This window comes from Rhipicephalus microplus, chromosome 9, assembly GCF_043290135.1.
Source record: "Rhipicephalus microplus isolate Deutch F79 chromosome 9, USDA_Rmic, whole genome shotgun sequence".
Classification (NCBI taxonomy): Eukaryota; Metazoa; Arthropoda; class Arachnida; order Ixodida; family Ixodidae; genus Rhipicephalus; species Rhipicephalus microplus.
Genome location: NC_134708.1, coordinates 76,660,637 through 76,681,776, shown reverse-complemented (window position 1 = coordinate 76,681,776; position 21,140 = coordinate 76,660,637). Strand labels below are relative to the sequence as shown.

At 46.1% G+C, this 21,140-nt stretch overlaps 2 protein-coding genes across 2 annotated transcripts in view; both read left to right on the top strand.

The window, feature by feature from the left end:
• Window positions 1-6,570, top strand: part of LOC119183907 (uncharacterized) — a 73,305-nt gene extending 66,735 nt beyond the window's left edge. The window contains exons 7-9 of the mRNA XM_075874500.1: window positions 586-778; window positions 2,416-2,817; window positions 4,404-6,570. Of these exons, the coding sequence (XP_075730615.1) occupies window positions 586-778; window positions 2,416-2,792 (570 nt within the window). The 3' untranslated portion in view covers window positions 2,793-2,817; window positions 4,404-6,570. The remainder of the gene's footprint in view (window positions 1-585; window positions 779-2,415; window positions 2,818-4,403) is intronic.
• A 194-nt stretch (window positions 6,571-6,764) lies between these two features.
• Window positions 6,765-21,140, top strand: part of LOC142771910 (uncharacterized) — a 60,572-nt gene continuing 46,196 nt past the window's right edge. Inside the window, exon 1 of the mRNA XM_075873897.1 lies at window positions 6,765-6,957. The gene's annotated coding sequence lies outside the window, so the exon portion shown is untranslated. The remainder of the gene's footprint in view (window positions 6,958-21,140) is intronic.

Genomic DNA, 21,140 nt, shown 5'->3' with positions numbered 1-21,140 from the left:
CCACCACCACCACCACCACCACCACCACCACCACCACCACCACCACCACCACCACCACCACCACCACCACCACCACCACCACCACCACCACCACCACCACCACCACCACCACCACCACCACGTGTTACTGATATATCATAATACGTACGTGAAGGCTGAGTATGTGATGCATGTGTCATGATAAATATGCGATATTTATTCTCAGCATGCAAACGACAACGTTTCAATCAAACATAGGCGACAACCGATAATCTCATTTCATGTAATCAGTGCCCTGTCGGCCTCGCGTGAGACTTTTCAAGGGAAAGGGGTCCGGAGGGTTTGATTCCCTGCATGCTGCCAGTGGGGTGGAGCTGGCCGCCCCCTGATCTACAGCATACTAACTGGCTAGACGTGTAAAGCGATACCTTACCTATCGTGAGAAGCATATTTCGTAGAAAATCTGTAATTACTGAAGAAGAGTGGCAGCAACTGTTTGCTTTCCGGAAATGACGGGGAATCGGTGGTCTTGGACTCCATCTGAGGAAAAACGATCTCTCCGTGGACACGCATGTCGTGCGAAGCTAAATGGAATTGCGCTTGCAGGGGAACCCAGGCCAAGAAGCCGAGACGTCGCGGCGCGCCAAGATCACCATGGATGACTACAAGGAGAGGCAGCGGCGGTCGCGCGACCCCAAGTACCTGTTCGGCATTCCGGGAATCAGCGCGGCAGTGCAGACTCGCGCGCCAGCTGCCGTTAGCAGCAGCAAGGCATCCACGCGGGCTGGCAACACCTCTGGTAGGTGTCGCTTGACACCACTCACTATTAGCAGGCGAAAGTGGGCATATTCTCATATTGTTTCGCCTAATGAATCCTAGTTCTTTCAAACGATTGCTTCAATAACACGGCAGTGGAAAGCTAACACACCCAATGAATAATCTTTATTGAACGAGAAGTGTGCTGGCAACAGCTTGATGCTGTACCAGCAAAGGAGTACATTTCATGCGACCCTAACGCCATGCATGAACACGCAAAAACATGATGGTCTGAATGCATTGTTATAGTTTAGGATAAGCACTAAATTCGTTTACTATGGCTTTAGGGCCTCTACCTCATCAGAAGTTTGTTTACCCCCTTAGTCTTTTTTTGAGGAAGCATTGAGACTGTTACATTATTATTATGGACAACATGCTTCGTTATTAAAACCGTTATTACATTTACATTCATTATGTAAATATTTAACTGTATCTGCATATGTATTTGTTTCACTTTTTTGTAAGAAATGCCTGTGCTGAACAAATTGCCATCATACTGTAATAAGTTTGCAGACATGATGAATAATCACAGTATCAAGATATATTTTACCTGACCTGCATTTTTGCTTTGTGACTTAGTAAGGTACCATTTGTCTCTCTCTGTGAATATACGTTGGCTTCAGATGTTACCGTCACTCAATGGTATAGTACTGCTGTCTCAGTAAAACTCACAGTGAAAAATTATTAGGCGAGTGAGCACAATGCTTCGTTTTTTATCTGGTAGCACTCGGCATAGAAGTTGATCACATAGAAAATCAGTATTGTGGTAGATTTTGAATATTATAAAGAAACTTTGTAACAAAGCCTAAGAAAACATCGATGCAAACGTTCTAGCATCCGTTCTAGCATCCAATTATGATGCTGAAAATGCACTAATTGAATATTTATGAGAAAGTGATTATAAAAATTAATGCACGCACTTACATATAAGCGCATGTGACCTGGATATTAAAGGTGCTACATTGCGAGACACCATTTTTATACTTAGACATGGTATTAGTACATTATTCAAACCAGTGTTACTGCATTAAACATTCTCTGCACGCAGTAGTATAGTTGTTTATAATGTATAATTATTTCCGACTACATGCAAATTTAAAATAATATAACATTCTGCGAATGAAATACAAGAAATTATCCGCAAGTTAATGGTGGCTGCCTGTTAGACAGGACCCTTAATAGAGTTGCTTCATTAAAACGTGTCTTAATGAATGTAGAACTACTTTGTGCACATTGCATAGTTCATATTCTATAACTTTATCAAGAGGTATATTTGGAGATTGTACTGGGGCAGTGCAAAAAGTTTTCTACAGGCCCCTTGTGAATTTATTTTGCTTTAGTTTTCAAATATTTACATTAGTAAAGTATGGTGCAAAACCGAAGGCATGAATGTTATTGGTAAGGCAATTGTTAGTGACCTGGTATAAAATAACATCGTACCACTCAGTGATGAGGACTGGTAAGACGTAATACTGGGCCAGTCATCATCACTGACTGAAGGCTCGAATTGCGAGACATGGGGAGGGGTAAGAAAACAGTTAACAGTGCCTAAGGGGTACTGGCGACAAACATCCATTGAATAGACCAAAGCCGACATCTTTTACAACAATCTGCACACAGATCCCGGAGAAACGAGGAGTAGCACCAGCAATAACAACAGCAGCTGGCTGGTTAAGCAGCAAAACCGCAGGAGCAGTTTGAGCAAGAGCACCAGTTTTGTTGCTAGCAGCGGTGACAGCGTGCATTCTGCTAGCCGGTCCAGAAGTCTCAATGAGCAGCAGGGTCCCTCTAACGACAGTAGCTCAGGCCAGCCCTCACGCCATGTCAGCAGACGCCACTCTCACCATCATCACGAGCAGCAGCCGCACCAGCCTCCACCTTCACTGATGGAGAGCCAGTACAAGCACTCGTCGGCCTCTTCATCATCCGCGGCAGCCGGCACAAACAATGGGCACTTGTTCCGTTCTCTGGAGGACTCGAGCCACCCCCACCACTAGTCCAGGGGCAGCTCTCAAGAACAAGGTACGAACCACACTAACCTCGCAGATATTGCTTATTTATTTATCTGTTTATTTATTTATTTATTTATTTATTTAGAAAAATACTGCCAGGCTTTGGGCAGGGTTGGATGGCAGAATAGACATAAGAACATGCAGGAAGTAGAAAAAAATATTGATCAGTTGATACATCAGTACAAATTGGGTGTAATAAAAATGCATGAATTCCCACAGCAAGAAGCCTGAATAATAGTCCAAATTCCCAAATATGACGTGCCATACAAATTAATACACAAACTGTGTGAAAGTAGTGCACAGCAGGTTTTTTTTTGTGCATGTAGAAAGAAAAAAGAAGTTGCAGTACCAAGTGCCTCTTGTAGTACACAGGTTGGCAACAGTGCAGAAAAATACACCCGGGTGTGTTAGTATGGAGGTGCGACTGATTGAACGGCCAACGACCCAGAGGAAGGACAGTGAATGGGCCAAGTGACTCTGAAGGAAGGCTAAATTGGAGGTGCTTGCAAGTTGTCAGAAAACATTGTATGTTGTAGTTTCACCACACATTACAAACTCTTCCAAGCCACTTTTAGAGGCACTCACTTCCCTTTTTCTAACTTCTAATCTTGGTAATCTGTTTCCCGCCCCCTTGCCCTTCTTTTACAAGCATATACTTCAAAAAGGTGCCAGCCATACTGCGTATTGTTACAAAAAGACTTGACAAAAAACAGTTAAAGCAGAAAAAAAGTTTGCATAAGTCAAGTTTGCTTTTAAGCATTTTGAAACCCAGGCAAAGCTAAAAAAATAATAAATATTGTGTTTGTCTTGTTGTAAGGCCAGCGGCTGCTAGCAACAATACAGCAAAATATAGTGGTAGAATACTTCTGACAAATATGGCAGCTTTTTGTTCCCATCTTCTATCTTATTCAAACTTGTGGTACTGGCGACAAACATCCATTGAATTGAAGCATGTCGACAGTTCAGGCTGTCAGTGCTAGTCTTTGAATCATGATACTGCGAATGTTGAAGGTAGCTCAACACACAGTAACAACCTTCTTTAAAGGTAATTTAACTCTTAAATTGTGTTCTATGTGATTTCCGCTAGTTTTCATGAAATATTCAGCCTGCATGAACTTGCCAATTAATTTAGGTCTGTATGTGCTTGTTTTACTAGATGGGAAAGTTGCGTGAACAGTAATGCTCCCAATTTTTTTATTGGACAGTGATTGCGTGAAAGGAGGTCTAGCAAAAAATTTGCTTTATTAAGCTTTGAGAAGAACGGCGAAAGGGACATTGATCTCTTCTAAGAGTTTAGGATTCGTCTCTTCTAAAAGTTTAGATTCGAGTTCTTTATCAAAGCACCTCCTTCGTTTTGATTTTGATGTATAGGAGGAAGGTTGTATGATGAATTAAAGAAGCAAATCTTTCCGGCCTGTATGGGTTGTACACATGAACTTGGCTTTTCCTGACTCTTGGTAGTTGTGTTTGATCTAATGCATAGTGTCTCAGAGAACATGATGTTTTTAGTAAACAAGATCGCTAAATTCTAATAATTATGACACTGTGGCTTTTTAGGCCTTCTTTAATTGCTTATTTCCTCATAGCTGATTTCAGGGTGGCTAGAGGCTGCAAAATCAACTTCCAAGGCAAGCTGTTTACCACTTGCACGTTCAACTTCGTGTGCAGCCTTCACCACGAACCCCCCTTCCTCCACCCCGTGGCACCATCAAGTCAAAGACCTCCAAATAGCGTTGTCTTCCGACAAGCCGCCATGCGTTCACCTCCAGGATGCGGACAGCGAAGCAGTTTCACTTTAGCACAGCTCAAGTTATTTACAAATACTTCATAACGCATGTTACGTCACCTCATTCTACCGTTTAAATGAATTAGTGCCTCATTTCCGAATTCCAGCCCCCCTCGTCAGATATTGAAGGGAGTATTTCTGCTGTAGCATATCTGGTAGCGTGAGCTGGATAGCTGGCAAGGAAGCTTTTGCAATACTATTTTTGTAGGCCAGCTGCGTATTTTAGAGTGAATGCACCATTCTCGGAGCAAACAGGACTGTAGAAAAAGCTACACGAGAGCTACTGGTTGCTTAGTAACAAAGAAAAGAAACTGATTGAATGTAGTTGAGGTATTTGTTAACGCTTTTGGCTCACCTGTACTTGCAAACACCATAACTACCGTATCCGCTGTGGACGCAAAACGTAGCTTGTCAATACGAAGAGTGATAATGCCATAGTACCGGTTCTGTTACTGTTGGACACGTTGCTGCCTCCGAGAGATGGCGCCACAGACAGATTTCTCTTAATCCTTGGAATGCAATGTCAAGGAGCCTGAAAACTCGTCAACGCCGGTGAGAGGACGGTGGTCTCCGACAGCGTTGCACTTCTCTCTCCATCTCACCGCGTTTGCGCCAGGAAAGGCTTGCTAGAGGCATTTGCGACCACGCAAATCAGTCCTGGCGACACCGTTACTTTTGCTACCAACACATACCCGTGCATTGTTACACCGGTGCGAGGGCAGTGTATAGACTGAGTTGAACCCTTTGGAAGAGGTCCGAGACTCTCCGATCCAAATAAAAAAAAAGTTCAGGGTTAGAAGCAAATATACGACCTGGACGATTTAGTCTGGTAGACACTGTTTAAATGTACTATCAATGCCAAAACTTGATAATTTCTTCCTAAAAACAGCTTTTTAAACTTTTCTAGTCAATGGTATTTCCTGTTACGTAATCCCTTCCCCGTGGTGAAATGTTTACAGTCAATTATCGAAGGCCACGTTGTCCAACAAGGTAGAAAACTACCACACACGTCTATTGCGTGTGTTCCGACGTACTTCATTGAAGTACCACCCAGTTTTTTATGCATAAAAGTACAGCGAAAATTATGGAAACTTATATGACATATTCTTCCATAAAATCTGTTTCCCTGTTCTTATGTATGTCATTCTCTGAAATTCTGTTGTTGCAAGATTCCCGAGAGTGGTAATTCTATTTAACAGAAATCGCTGCGCTTTCATACATTTATTTGTTCTTTGGACGAAGTCACTTTGTAAGAATCCTATAGTGATCCAAACTCCTCTTTTCGTTGAATGTTCGCAGTCTGTTATCGAAGGCCATGTTGTCGAGCGAGGTAGAAAATTACAACGCACGCCTATCGCGTTCCAACGTACTTCATTGAACTACTGCCCAGCATTTTACGCGTAAAAGGACAGTAAAAATCACAGAAACTTTTACGGAATATTCTTATATAAAGTGCATTTTGACGTTCTTACCGATGTGATTCTGTGAAAGCCTCTTGCTGCAAAATTCACGAGAATGGCAATTCTCTTTTAGAGACATCGCTGTGGTTCAATGTGTTTAACTCTTTTTTTAGACAGCATCCTTTTGTAAGGATCTTTTATAGTGATCCTATCATTTTTAATGCCATGTGCCAGCAAATGTATGTGTATTTGTGTTATGTTATGTGTGTCCTCCCACTATAATCTCTTTCATGCTCGCGGTATTACTAGTATGTAAGGTGGTGTTCAGCTTATTTTGTTGCCTGCTGGACTCTGACGCAAGCCACTGAAGGCTTTGTCATGTGTAGACCCATAAGCTGTTTTATCCTTTTCATACGCCACCCATGAAAGACTCTGTAAACTGTTCTTTGACACAACATCATTGTAGTGTATTCAACATTGTGTTTTAGCAAAAGTAATCACATAATACGCCGATTTATGCGTGTTATAGTGACTACTTCTAATTGATTTGTAAATAAATTTGCATTTTTATTCTGAAGTCACTTATTCTCCGTTTCTGCGTTAGTATATATAAAACAATTTCACAATGAGGTGGTCATTTGTTCCTCCGCAGCGCCGTCTAGCGTCTGCCATGTTTCACCGACGTGTCGGTGAGTGGCGATCTGCGGCTGTGTATGCAGCGTATGTGGTCAGTACACAAGATATTGTTATCCTTCGCAGTACGCCATCAAAGCACGGCAACGATTCGCGATTACTGTATTAGCCTAGCTGCCAGCTAGGCTATTAAGCTCTGTAATAGCCTAGCTGCTGAGCACTGTAATAGCCTAGCTGCCAGCTTCAAACTGGCTGAAACAGAATGCAGCGGCCACGCACGAGATGTTCCCGCAATAGTGCCCAAGGAGTGGCGGAGCACATTAGGCAGGAGGTGAGTAGAATTTCGAATCATTCCTGAAGCAGCACGCGTAAACGCGTAATTGGATAGTATGTCTTGTTATAGCTGGCCTTGTGGGGTTCTGGGAGTACGCACTAGGGTTAAAATTTCGGACAACTCTCGAAGGAATAGGTGGAACGTGAGTGGGGACGAGCGAATACGTACGCCATTGTCTAGTTGTACCCTTAGAGCGCGCATTGGTGTTTAAGGATGACTCTCGGGTTTCCTTGGCATGAGTTTTAAAGCTTAACGTAAACGTATAATCGCTAGCAGATCACCTGGTTCCGCTCGGAACGTCGCAATGCAAAGTTTATGGAGCGAAGGAAGCACACGCACCGATGCATGTTTCGTTTCGTGTCGTCTTTTTAGTCAAAATGTTGTTTCTGATCTTTGGGTCGGATAACAAACAGATGTACGACCGATGAGCTTGAACTTCCGCGTAGAAACAACACAAAGAAAAAAGAAAAATAAGCATCTTGCACATGTGAAAGCATGGTATGGCATGAGTTCGGTTCGGCTCGAGCATCCGCCTCTGGCGATAAGCGGAAGGTGCACCCGTTTTTAATGACATTGGGGTCGCTTTTTTTGTTTGTTAAAGAATCATCACGACAAGCGCAGGTGTTCAAGTTGCAACCTGGCGTTGACGATTTCGGGTCGATTATTCACGACACTCAGGTTGTCGCGATAAAAAAGAGTGCTGTTTTTATAGTACGCCCAAGCTATCAACGCAAAATTAACAAGTCGAGACGTGCCGTCGAAAAAACATTAGAGGTACATTGCTGAGTCGAAGAACACACGTACCGCGGGCCTTGCTGCAATGCCGTTTGGAAAGTGCTCATTCGATAATTCTGAAATTCAAGCGCTTAGTTTTCGGTAGCCGCTACATTGTAACTCATGTGCTGTTGCATAGAAATGGGGTAAAAAAAAATGGCAACATATCCACGGGGTTAATGATGGAGAGTGGGGCGAAGCATCTGTCCGTTCATTCGTTCTCGCTTCCGTCCGTCCATGCATCCGTCTGTGTGACCGCCCGTGCGCCCATCCGCCGGCCCGTGCGTGCGTCTGCACGTGCATCCGTGCGTCCATCCCTGCGTTCGTCCATACATCCGCCCCTGCGTCCGCCCAAGCGTCCATCCGTCCATGCAGCCATCCGTGCGTCCATCCATGCATCTGTCTGTGTGTCCGTTCGTTCATCTAGTCAACACTTCAAGTACCACCATCTCGCATCTTTTCATCATATATTCCGCATATAGAAGCACCGCCATCCAGTGGACATTCTAAGGACTGAACGAGAGGTGGCACACGCACACTTTCTTCCGGCTTGCACTTCGGTCTACTTCCCACCTTTAACCACCTCGATTTCATGGTATATACTAGTTCACTCTATTCATGGCACTGTGGCCCAACGCTCGCTAAACCTTTCTAAAACCAAGGAGGTTACGCCCAGCGAGTAAAACGTACAACACTTTCGTGTCAGATAGTGCTCAATGTACATGCCAATGGCGGCTAATGGGGAATGAGAGACAGGAGAATTCGACTTTTAGTTAACGCGCACGCTGCGAATTTTTTATTATTCAACAACGCACAGGAGAAATCTCCCACCGGGACCACCTTACAGCTCAAAGCGTAAGACATGTATACGCACTACGACGAGGGACGAACAGGTGCCGCTTTAAGGAGCTTCACCCCTAAAAATTGCTGGAGTGGAAGCTCCCACAATGCTGAACGGCGTCGTAGTTGAGATCAAAGCCTTTTCTGGTGTGCGGTCCATGCATGCTGATTTTCGGGGAGAGGGAGTGCGATCATTCGTGTCCCATTGTGTTGTTTTGTACATGCATATGCCGCGTCAGCCATGTAATTTGAAGTAATGATTTCTTCACTACAACATATAGTCACGTATGTCGTGGCACGTAGATGTACCGATTCCTGTGTGTCCGTTAATAATAAAGGGTAATGATTTCTTTGTTTTTGTACGTAGTGTAAATTAACTTTTTCTAAACAGTATCCCAAGAAAGACTGTCGTCTTTAAAAACTGAAGCAACAGGCTTTGCTCACTGATGGTATATTATTGGGTCCTGAAATGGCTGTTAATCCAGTTCACGCTGAAGGAACCTGAACCTTAGTTGCCCCGACGTCAGCTGAATGCGCTTCGCGAAAGCATTTGAAAGAGTCAAAACAAGCTGAACGACACTGAGTGTGTCGACTGGCCACGGATCGAAACATTTACAGCGAAATGAAAGAGCACGCGACCCATCAGAATGCATCGCGATTCTTTACCTGCCATTGACCACCGTATATATTGAAATGAAGATAATGTCAATAGGCTGCTGACAACTACGAATCGTTCGCACCTAAAAGTAGCATAGAAAATTGATTAGGAATACATGGCAATTTGAGAATACGTTGTATAAACAGGAATTTGTTTTGTTTAGATGTATCATTGTACAAACAAGTATTCTCCGATCATCTGAAGAATATATTGTGGAGAAATATGGCTCCGACGAGGGCGTCCTTTTATGAAAGTGCAATAACGTGGCTGGCACAGCCTGTATGCAACGGCAGAAAGTTATCCCGCAAACTAAACTATCTTTTCCTACGCGCACAACCTCTACGTACATAGAATTAAAAATGTCTACCATCATCGCTGCACCGGAACGTAAACATTTTAGATGCGAAGCAGCTTAGGGTCGAGCTTAATCAGGTGTGCGGCGTGACCCCCCTTACTACGCATGCACGTCTGCTACCCCTTTCTATATCCTCTCCTACGCTCTCCCCTATGTGGCCTCTCAACGCCAACGCAGTCCTTCCACGCAACCAATGCTACCCATGCTGAAGAGGTGGCCATAGCTGTGGCTATATCACACGACAGTTCTCAAATTATATTATCAGACTCCAAAGGAGCTTGCCCGCACACGCTACCAACCACTGCACATGCTACAAACTGGAATGGATCACACCCCTAGCTGCCAAAATTCTTAAATCTTGTCCGCGAGTAGGTTACCCCTCTCTGCGTTCAATAATCTGGACTCCTGGCCACCAGGGCCTCGCAGGCAATGAGGTGGCGCACGCTGCCGCCCGCACACTCCTTCCCCTGGCCACTGCCTTGCCCACCAATAACCCCTGTGTTTCAGAAGAAAACGCTCCTCTCCAAACTTATAGAGAGATAACTACCCATTAGCGGGACTCCCACCGCCGTTTTCCTCCGCCCTGCAGAGGACTCAAGAAGGCGGACGAAAGAATTCTTCTCCGGCTATTTACCAATACTTTACTGTGCCTGGCAGTGCTTTAACACTTCGACTCTTCTTTTTCCGGCCTCTGCCAGTACTGTGCGGAGGTGGCTTACACCTACCACATGGTATGGGCATGCCAGCTCAATCCTTCTGTACCCCGAACACAAATACAACAAGAGAGGACTGGGAGGTGGTCTGCCCGGTTCCAGGACCTTACGGCCTAACGAGCCACGGTCCAGAGTGCAGGACAGCGGTCACGACCAATGGGGTCCCTGACTAGAGACTCCACATAGTACTGCAGGGAGGCTGACCCACTAGAGGCAGGTCTTCCTGGCAACCTCTGTTTTTTTAAATAAATGTTTACTACTACTACTACTGCTAAAACTACGCTCACCTCCCTTCTCTCTCTCTCTCTCTTACCTACGGTGTTTTCTGCCCCTTTCCACACGCGTGTCTCTCCCTCTCTCTCCCCCCTTCGCTCTCTTTCTCTCGCCTCGCAACGCCGACGAAGGCAGCGTCTGCTAGCGAGTTTCTTGCTTGAAAAGACCGACTGCTCGCGCAGTGGCACCGTTCACTGGCCACTGCATCTTGACCTTGAAGGCAGTGCTGGTGGGAGATTTGTCTTGTGCGTTATTCAACAAGGAAAATTCGCAGCGTGTGCGTCAATCAAAAGCAACTACGGGTCTTTGTGCGCAATCGGAGTCTTCTGTCTTTCAATGGCCGTGAAAGCAGCCATTGGAATTTTCAGTAGTAACACCAGTTCATCACTGCGTGCTTTGCGCCTCCTCAGTTTTTTCTCTTGTGCAACACCACGATGAGCTCCAGCGTCAACGTCGCCGTCAGTGTAACAGTTAGCACCCTCTGCTTCGCATCATACGGTGGCCTTTAGCGGGAGATGGTGTAATATTTTAGGAGTGACGCTCCTTACGGTGCAAGCTTGTCTGCGCGGGCATATTAGCCACCCTTTATACTCGGAGTGCTCACTAGATGGCACTGCAGCGCTCACTGCACTTATGGCTAGGTGGCATGAGCCACCACCCGATCTATAGGGCTCAGCCGGATACATCCATCCATCCTCTCTGTCGCGTTGGAGACGCATGTTCTAGTGTAGTCCCGGTTGAGCTTAGGTGGACATACATACATACATACATACATACATACATACATACATACATACATACATACATACATACATACATACATACATACATACATACATACATACAGACAGACAGACAGAGCAAGCTCCTTCATCACAGCTCCACTTGATATGACTTAACTCGATATGGCGTAATTCGCCACATCGAGTGGGCAATATACGAGGGTTAATGATCCCCCGGAGCTTCGCCCACTCTTCATCATTCACTTCGTGGATATGCTGCAATTGTTTTTATTGCTGCTGTACAGAGCATTGCCACCTCGCCGAATAAGTTTGGTGGGGCGTCGTTGCGTGGACACCTACTCATCCGAGCGAGCGTACGACGGTCCCAATGGCACCCCTCACCTTCCGCATTGCGGACGAGTCTCTCTCTCGCCACACCACGAAGGCACGTGATTCAGTGGAAAAACTTCAAAGTCACCAACCGTGCGCTCTGCGCGACGACCGCAGACACCTTAGGAACACCGATAGTACTTATTTAAATATCTCCGTTAATAGAGAGTTTTAGTACTGCGTACTCTGCGTACGTGGCGGCGTTGCGTACGTAAGGACGCCACGTTCTGCGTAGTGCGCATGCGCAGACCGCAACGCGCATGTATCGCATTACGTACGCAGCCGCTACGTACGCACGCATGAGATGCGTGCGTGCGTACGTATGAGGTGATCGCGCCGCTCTCGAACAATTTCGCGAAAGCGCGAGACTTCGTTTTGCAAAATGGTGTCTTTGAAGGCAAGCACCGACCGGCTCTGTGGCTTAAAATATGGCCATAACCGAGCTATAACACTTGGATTGGCTCACATTGGCTGTCAACAACACGTGCTTCTATTTTTGATCCACCAGATGACGCAACACGCTTCACGCTCGTTACTCACGCGGGTACTACGGCGTACTAAAAGCCGATAAGTGGCAAACGACGCCACGTAACGCAAGGCGCTTGCATGAGCGTACGTAGCACCATTCCGCAGTACTAAAACTCTCTAATACAAGAAGCGGCATATCCCGGCCGCAGTGATCTAGTGGCTAAGGAACTCGGCTGTTGACCCGCAGGTCGCGGAATCAAATCCCGGCTGCGGCGGCTCCATTTCCGATGGAGGCGGATATGTTGTAGGCCCGAGTGTTCAGATTTGGGTGCACGTTAAAAAAGCCCAGGTGGTCGAAATTTCCGGAGCCCTTTACTACGGCGTCTCTCATAATAATATGGTGGTTTTGGGACGTTAAAGCCCACATATAAAAGAACCGGCATTTCTTGACGGGAGAATGCAATCTTGAATGTCCTGATTTCATAATCTCACGTCAAGCACAGGACGTGTCGAGGGCTCGGTTTGATTGGATTGGATAAACTTTCATTTGGTCCTCCAAAACACAGATCACTGTGTTGCGGGCAGCTCCCACGTGGGGACTGAGATGCCAAGCTCCTCAGCCGCCTTGCGGGCTTGGTGGACAGCCCAGAGCTGATCTGCCAAGGATGAGCTGCGGATTGCCGCCTCCCATCTGGCAGAGGTGATGTTCGATATATGAGCGAATTCGGTGCACTGCCAGAGCATGTGTTCTAATGAAGCTATTTCCCCACAATGTGGACAAAGGTTACTTGGGTATAGGTCAGGGTACATGATGCGTAACACTTTCAAAGTAGGGTACATTCGCGTTTGCAAAAGCTTTAAAGTAAGTGCTTGGGGCCGGGTTAGATTTTTGTGAGGTGGAGGGAAAATCCTTCTAGACAGGTAGAAATGTTTAGTGAGCTCGTTATATGTTGTAAGAATTTCCTGGTTATCCCGTTCACCGGTAGAACGCAACCCCGGGGAGGCGCGGTTGGAGAGTTCTCGCGCCGCCTCGTGTGCTGCTTCATTGAGATTGGGAGGGGAATCGTTGATTTGCCCAAGGTGAGCTGGGAACCAACTCAGAAGATGATGCGTTATGTTCTTGCCTTGCAGCATTCTCAGCGTTTGCTCTGAGACCGTCCCCTTGGCGAACGCCCGTAGTGCTGCCATAAAATCACTGTAGACGACTTCAATGTTATCCATCTTGAGTGCTAAGGCGATGGCCACCTGTTCCGCAATAATTGGGTCTTTCGTCCTGACCGTCGCTGAGTTGACGACACGGCCAGCCCCATCGATTACCACTGCCACAAACGCTTTCCCATTGGCATAAGAAGCCGCGTCAACAAATACGACTCCTCGTTCTTCGTTTGAGACTTGACGAAGTATAGTCCTGACCCTCGCTACTCTTCTTCCGACGTTGTGTTCTGGATGCATGTTTCTTGGTATAGGAGACACCGTGATATTCTTCCTGATGTTGTCGGGGATATCATTGTAATTGTGCCTGATTGCCATTGGGTGTTGGCCCAGCTCCTGCAGGATCATTCTCCCCGACCTTGTTGTAGATAACCTTGCAAAGTGTGCTCTCTCTTGGGCTTCTGCTATTTCTTCGAGCGTGTTGTGAATGCCAAGCTCAAGCAGACGCTCGGTGCTGGTATGTATGGGTAGGCCCAGGACCTTCTTGATAACTTTTCTGAGGAGCACATTCAGTGTCTCGGACTCTGCTCTTGACCAGTTGTGCATTGCTGCCTCGTACGTGAAGTGGCTTAGAACAAACGCATGCATCAACCTGATGAGGTTGTCTTCCTTGATCCCATTTCTTTTGTTGGCCACTCTGCGTATGAGGTGCACCGCACTGTCTGTTTTCCAAAGTAACTTGGCTATAGATTTGCTGTTGGCGCCGGTAGACTCTATCAGCATGCCCAGGACTTTGATGGAGTCGACCCTCTGGATGAAATCCCCTTGATTTGTACGGAGGTGGATGTCTATCTGGTTTAACGGCTTCCATCCCCTGGGCTTCGCTCCCCGGCGTGCAGTACGATACAGTAAAACTTCTGATATACTCGAGGAGCACTTGAGCCCAGAAGGACGAAGGTACTCTTCTACGGTTTCAATCGCCTCTTACAGGGCGCTCTCAATCTGCCCCTCGCTTCCACCTGTGCACCAGATGGTAATGTCATCTGCGTAGATGCTGTGCGTCAGTCCTTCAATGCTCGATAATTTCTTTGACAGTCAAATCATGGCAATGTTGAAGAGCATTGGTGAAATCACTGCCCCTTGCGGCGTGCCCCTTGCTTCTAGTTCGATTGCTGCGGTCTCGATATCTGCAATCTTCATCACGGCTTTCCGATCTGTAAGAAAGGACCATACGTAGTCATAGAAGGCTTTCCCCAGACCAAGCTCGGAAATTGCTTCGAGTATGGATGAGTGGTGGATGTTGTCAAACGCTTTTTCTAGATCTAGGCACAGAATGGCTCTCGCGTCTCTCGTTTTGTTGTCGATGACCTGGTGTTTGATAAGCTTCAATGCATCTTGTGTGGATAGCCCTGCCCTGAATCCAAACATATTGTGTGTATATATGTCGTTATCTTCCAAGTACTTGTTTATGGCATGTTCTGCAACCTTGCCGATGCATGATGTCAAGGATATTGGCCTCATGTTGTCCAAGTTAGGGGGCTTTCCTGGCTTAGGAATAAGAATTGTCCTGGCCAGCTTACACTGCTCTGGCACCCTGCCTTTTTTCCATGCTGCATTTATCATATCCTTCAGGGTTTCAATTGAATCATCATCAAGGTTACGAAGGGCCTTGTTTGATATACCGTCTGGGCTAGGGGCCGACCAGCCATTGAGATCATGCAAGGCTCTTCTGATCTCCTCGATGTTAAAGTCGCCCTCAAGACCTCGATTGGGCCTGCCCTGGTACTGTCTACTTGGTGGTGCCAATCCTCTTTTGATTGGGAGGTATTTATGCACGAGCCGCTGCACAACTTGCTGTTCTGTAGTGCGCTCTATCTCTTTGTGCAAAATTCGAGCGATAACGTGCTTTTGATTTGTTTTGGTGGTGTTTTCGTTGAGGAGATGCTTTAACATATTCCACGTCTTGCCATAGCGCATCTGACCATCGACGGAGTTGCAGATTTCGTCCCATTGCTGCCTGGATATTGCGCGACAATGTTCCTTGACTGATCTGTTTACCTCAGCTATCTTCTTCCTCAGTCTTCGGTTCAGGCGCTGACCCTTCCAACGGTTCAGTAGTGCTTGCTTTGCCTCAAGAAGATGAGCGAGCCGGCTATCCATTCTTTCAACCGGAAAATCTGTGGTAATGGTGGAGGAGACAGATTTGATGTCATCTTTAATCTGTTTGACCCACTGCTCTAAGCCTTGTATGTGGCCATCTTGTTCCCTTTCCATCCTTATCATCCTGAACTTATCCCAGTCTGTGAAGTGGAATTCTCTCTGCTTTTTGCGCTCCACGGAGATGGTAGTGGCAACAATGCAGTGGTCACTCCCTAGGTCTACAGCAAGGTTCATCCACTGGGCCTTCTTGATGTTCCTTACAAATGTAAGGTCTGGGGTGGAATCCCTGCAGCAAGATGTACCAAGCCTTGTTGGTAGGCTGGGGTCTGTGATTAGGGTGAGATAAAGTTCACTGGCACTTTGCCAAAGTCGATTTCCTTTCCCAGTGTTGTACTTGTAACCCCATGTATGATGAGGGCCGTTGAAATCACGTGCTATGACGAGTGGACATTCCCCGGCGATATTAACAGCTTTATTTAGAACCATCTTGAACCATTGCTTTTGTTCCTTTGGACTGCTGTATAAATTAAGAATGAAAATGCTCTGACGGTTGCTCGTACCTGGCACAATTTCTACCATGACGCGTTCCAAACAGCCTGCTTCTATCTTGAGGTCGTGGGTTACGTGCGTTAGTTTGTTGCATACGAAGGTGCAGACTCCCCTCCCTTCAGTATCCCCTATAACAGGCCGGAATCAAGGCAACGTTGCTTGCGGTGAAAGGGTTTCTTGTAATAATATAATATGAGGTTTTTCTTGGCTGCTCCTGATATACTGCTGTAGGACTGCCTTCTTTTTAAGGTAACCTCTACAGTTCCATTGCCAGATACGAAATTCTTGACGTAACGCTGCCATCATCGTTATTACATGGGCGGCCAGAGCCTGATTCTGCACCTGTCGACAGGTTTGGTACCACTAGTATTGGGAGTTTGGTGCATGTGGAGGCCTTGCTGTATTGTGCAGATATGCTTCGACCTTTGTAATGCGCAAAGTCATATGCTCTTCCAGTGCCGCAACGCTTGACTGTAGTTTACCCATCTGCTCGCTAAGATTGGCTACTACTTTGCTGAGTGTGTCAAAGACCTCTTTCATATCTGACATGGTCGTTTGGTTGGCTTCCACGTGTTCTGTCATGACTGCCCTCTTTTTGTGCTTCTCGAGTTCCCCACGTTTTCAGCCACAGGGACATCAACTGGCTGAGGAATTGGCTGTGAAGACTGCGCGCTGGTTAGCTTAGTGAGAAGAATTTTTATTTCCTTTACCTCAGCTAATAGCCTCTCATTCGATTTTGTAATTCTCGCGTTTTCTTGCTCTAGCTGTGCAATTCTATCATGCTCTGGCAGCTTACCTGTCATCACCTCTGCCGTGCCGTTGCGCACTCGCTCAGCCCAGCTGCCTTTCGAAGTAACTGCAGGCGTCCTCCCCGGGTGTGAGGCCATGATCTCGAACTGAACGCCAGACAGCTGGCCATTCGGGTGCCGCCCAGGCTGATCTCGACCCTGATGGTGACCTTGAGAACTCGAGCGCCCCCGTGATTGGGAGCGGGCCTTGGGTCTAGAACCTCTTCTGGAACGCGACCTCCCCCTGGAGTGAGGCCGCCTTTCCTGTTCCTGAGTAGTCTGGATGCTCTGGGTCCCGTAGGCTGGAGTAAGCTGCTTGTCGTTGATGTCTGGACTCGATGTGATTAATGCGTCCCAGGCTTCTGCGGCTGCTCGCGATCTTTCCCAACGTCTGCGTCTGACGACGTATGGCACTAAGCACCTGTTCTTGCACTTTTTGTCTGCCGTGGGATGGTGACCATCACACAGCCTGCATTTGGATTGCACTGGTGCAGGCTATCTGGGTTCTTGATCTCGCAGCCTCTGCAGATGGTTTCAGTGGGGTTCGGACAGACCTCAGACCGATGTCCCAGCTTTCCACAGACGTAACAAATGTCGATGTTCTTGCGGTAAAGGGAGCACTGCAAAAGTGAAGGTCCATATCTCTTGAATCTGGGCACCTTGTGTCCTTCGAACGCTATGATGATTGTCCCGGTGTCTTTGATTCTCTTGACCTGCAGCGCGAGCGAGTTGTTCGCGTTCACAATCTTTCGGGTCAAAATGTCCTGAGTATCGCTTACGGGGATCCCGCGAATCACTCCTTTACAAGTATCGTGGGGTGCCGTGGCGTACGCGCTAACCTCGAAAACTCTGCCTCCAATGTCAATTTGCTTGACCTTGAGGTATCTTGAAGCTCTGTCTTGGTCCGGAGTGCTTGCCACCATAATGTTCTGCTGCAAGTTGGAACAGATGATGTCCTGCACGGCCTCCTCCTCTTTGATGCCAGCCGCCAGTACTATCACGTCTGCCACGGCTCCAGTGCCGATTCTCGAGATATTTAATCCTCCACGTGGTCGTAGCACAATTTTGCTGAAGTCCTTGGGTAGTGGCGGCATGCGTCCAGCTCGCACGATTGTATGCTTGGTATCATACCTACTACGACTGGCTCGAGCGTCTTCCGCAACGCCAGTCTTGGTCGAACCCTTGGCAGCAGGAACGCTAACCGCGGCTTGCTTATTCCTTGAGCGTCTCGTTTCGGCTTCCTTCCAACCCATGTCTTCCGTGCAATCCTCTGGAGAGATGTCCTCTCCCTCAACTTGGTATTCCATTCTCAGTTGCAGGTTCTGGAACGCGCAGAGCGTTGAGTCACGCTGGCGCCGGGTCGGCGCATCGGCGACAATCGCCTCCTTGGTTGTTAGGCTTAAATCCCCCGGTGGCGTTGCCGTGCAAAAATGCCCCCAAAACGGTTTAAAAGTCCACTCACCAGCACAAAGGTGGTATCTGCTGATTTCTTGAGAACTTAGGCACACGATGGGACTGAAAACTCGGCGACAAATTCGTAAATACCACAGGAAAGCATTCTTGAAAGCAGGAGCCGATCTTCGCACGTCCGCACTGGTCGGCACCTAGAGCGTTGATCTTCGGTTTGATGGGTGTATATGTACTTCGTGCATAGCACATAAACGATTATATAGGCTTCATGCATCATGTTTATACAAACGCTCGACAAACGTTCTTCGCCGGTCCTGCCATACGTGCTTCTTTCATGTTTTTTGTTTGTGCTTTATAGGAATGCCCTAAATATGCAAAAACTTGCTCAAATGAAGCCATTGTCACTGCCGTCTGTATCAAACCTCCTTGTCTTTATCTAGCGTTCTTCAGCGTTCGAAGGGTATCTTCGCTACGCTTGCACGTTTCCCATTCTTTCGTGGGAAGGAGAGTTACATAAGAGAAGCTTATTGGTGTCATAATTAGGCTGAAAGCAACTCTGCCACATTATATTCTTAAACTAATTATATAGTTTAGTGGTTCGTGGGTGATGTCGTCTCAAAGTTATGTAGGTTGATTCATATTATTTCTCTGTACAAAAAGTTCACAAACAAATCATAGAGAAACTTGGACCACTTCTGTTGCCGAAATTGGAGATGTTTACGTGGAAACATATGAAACATTGGTTCCATACACCCCTGAAAGTTCACAATCCTATGACGGCCCACGCTACGGCTTGAAGCTCTCCCATAGCAGAGTACCAAGTACTCTAAATTGTTACCCACTTTTTCTAATCCCCCCCCCCCTCGTTATCTTAGCAGAGTACCAAGTGTTCTGAATTGTTGACCATTTTTTTTGTCTAAACACAAGCGTACGTAAACCACAGGACTGCTAAGTGTCCTCCTATAGTAGAAAACACCGCAGTCTAAGTCGTCGAACACTTCTTTCAAGTTCAAGTGCTCGTACATTTCTCATATCAGTAAGATCTCACTGATCTCACATACTTTTGTTAAGCGCTCTTCTTGTGCATTAAAACGGGAAATGACAGTATGTGACATAGCATGTCGTTCGGCACTTCCTCAAATTACAAGACATTAATTAATCTGTGCCGCTCACTTAGGAACACCATCGTATAGCTCTCCTATAGTACAGTACAGACAACTTTCAAGAAGTTACACATGTCTTTTAATACATCCAGCTTTTTGCCAATATTGCATTATGCCCTTTTCGGTATAGCTGGTCGCTCTATATACACTAGTACACTACATATTATTTGATTTCGTTGCTTTTCTTCCAGTGCGAAGCAGACGGTTGCGAAACAAACGCACTCGATATCTATCTATCTATCTATCTATCTATCTATCTATCTATCTATCTATCTATCTATCTATCTATCTATCTATCTATCTATCTATCTATCTATCTATCTATCTATCTATCTATCTATCTATCTATCTATCTATCTATCTATCTATCTATCTATCTATCTATCTATCTATCTATCTATCTATCTATCTATCTATCTATCTATCTATCTATCTATCTATCTATCTATCTATCTATCTATCTATCTATCTATCTATCTATCTATCTATCTATCTATCTATCTATCTATCTATCTATCTATCTATCTATCTATCTATCTATCTGTCTGTCTGTCTGTCTGTCTGTCTGTCTGTCTGTCTGTCTGTCTGTCTGTCTGTGTCTGTCTGTCTGTCTGTCTGTCTGTCTGTTTGTTTATTTTCTTGTCTGTCTGTTTGTTTGGTTGGTTATTGTGACGGATGACACATAGGCGCATATCTTGTGTGACTATACAGTGCGCAAATGCTTGTAGCACATGAGCTGTATGTAGGTTCTCCTTGTGCTCGGCAGCAGCCATGCATGTATACATGGACGCCCCTATGTTTAGGTTTGTTCCTGTGATTCTTGTCTAGGCACTTGTTCTCATCCTTGTTGCTGACATTCTTAGGGGGCTGTCACCTCGTCAAGCTGCTCATACGAGAATACCTATTTATGACGACTCTTCTTTTTTTCTTTTAAAGCCAAATAAACATCGAATTGAATTGTATGTATTGACATAATGATAATCCTTGTTTGCCAACTCTTCTTCGGGTAACGAAGATTCACCGTAAGAATATAACCCCGAATCCCAACCTAAATACTGCTTCGGGTGTAATTTATATTATCGTCAGTCACTGCCCAAACAACAACTTGTGAACCGCAATCGGCATCGAAAACAATTATTTAATTGGAAGCTGTATATAGTAATATCCTGTATATCGGTCTAATTTCCGTTTGGGGGGGGGGGGGGGGAGGGGGAGGGCGATATATGCAGCTTTCACTTTTCAGTTGAGGGTGTTGAAGTATTTATTGTGCTAACTGAAATCACTTTATTATTCCAACCTAAAACCAAGTTTAATGGTTCTGAGATGCACATTCCTTGTGGGTAGGTTCGGCACGTTTTAGCACGATAGCCTTAACTACGCAAGCCTTATTTTTATTTCTACACCATACAAAATGTGGATTGACAACTCGACTGGTACAGCCTATAGATGTTCCTTCTAGTAAGGCTCAACTGGCAATCTTGATCGACTTTCACGCAAAACTAATCGCTGACATGACAAACAACTTTATTTGGTCCTGAGAGGCAAGGCAGCGGGCCAACTATGTAGGTCCCCACCCAGCCGTTGGCTAGTCCCATGTCGGAACAGAGAGGCCATGCCTCTCCGCTCGTTCACGGGCCCTCTGGACAGCCTGAAGCTGGACGTCTTGTCTGGCGTCTGTGATTGCCGTCGTCCAGTCTTCTTCTGTTTTAAAATCCTGTAACGCAGGGCACTGCCAGAGCATGTGACTCAAAGAGCAAAATTCACC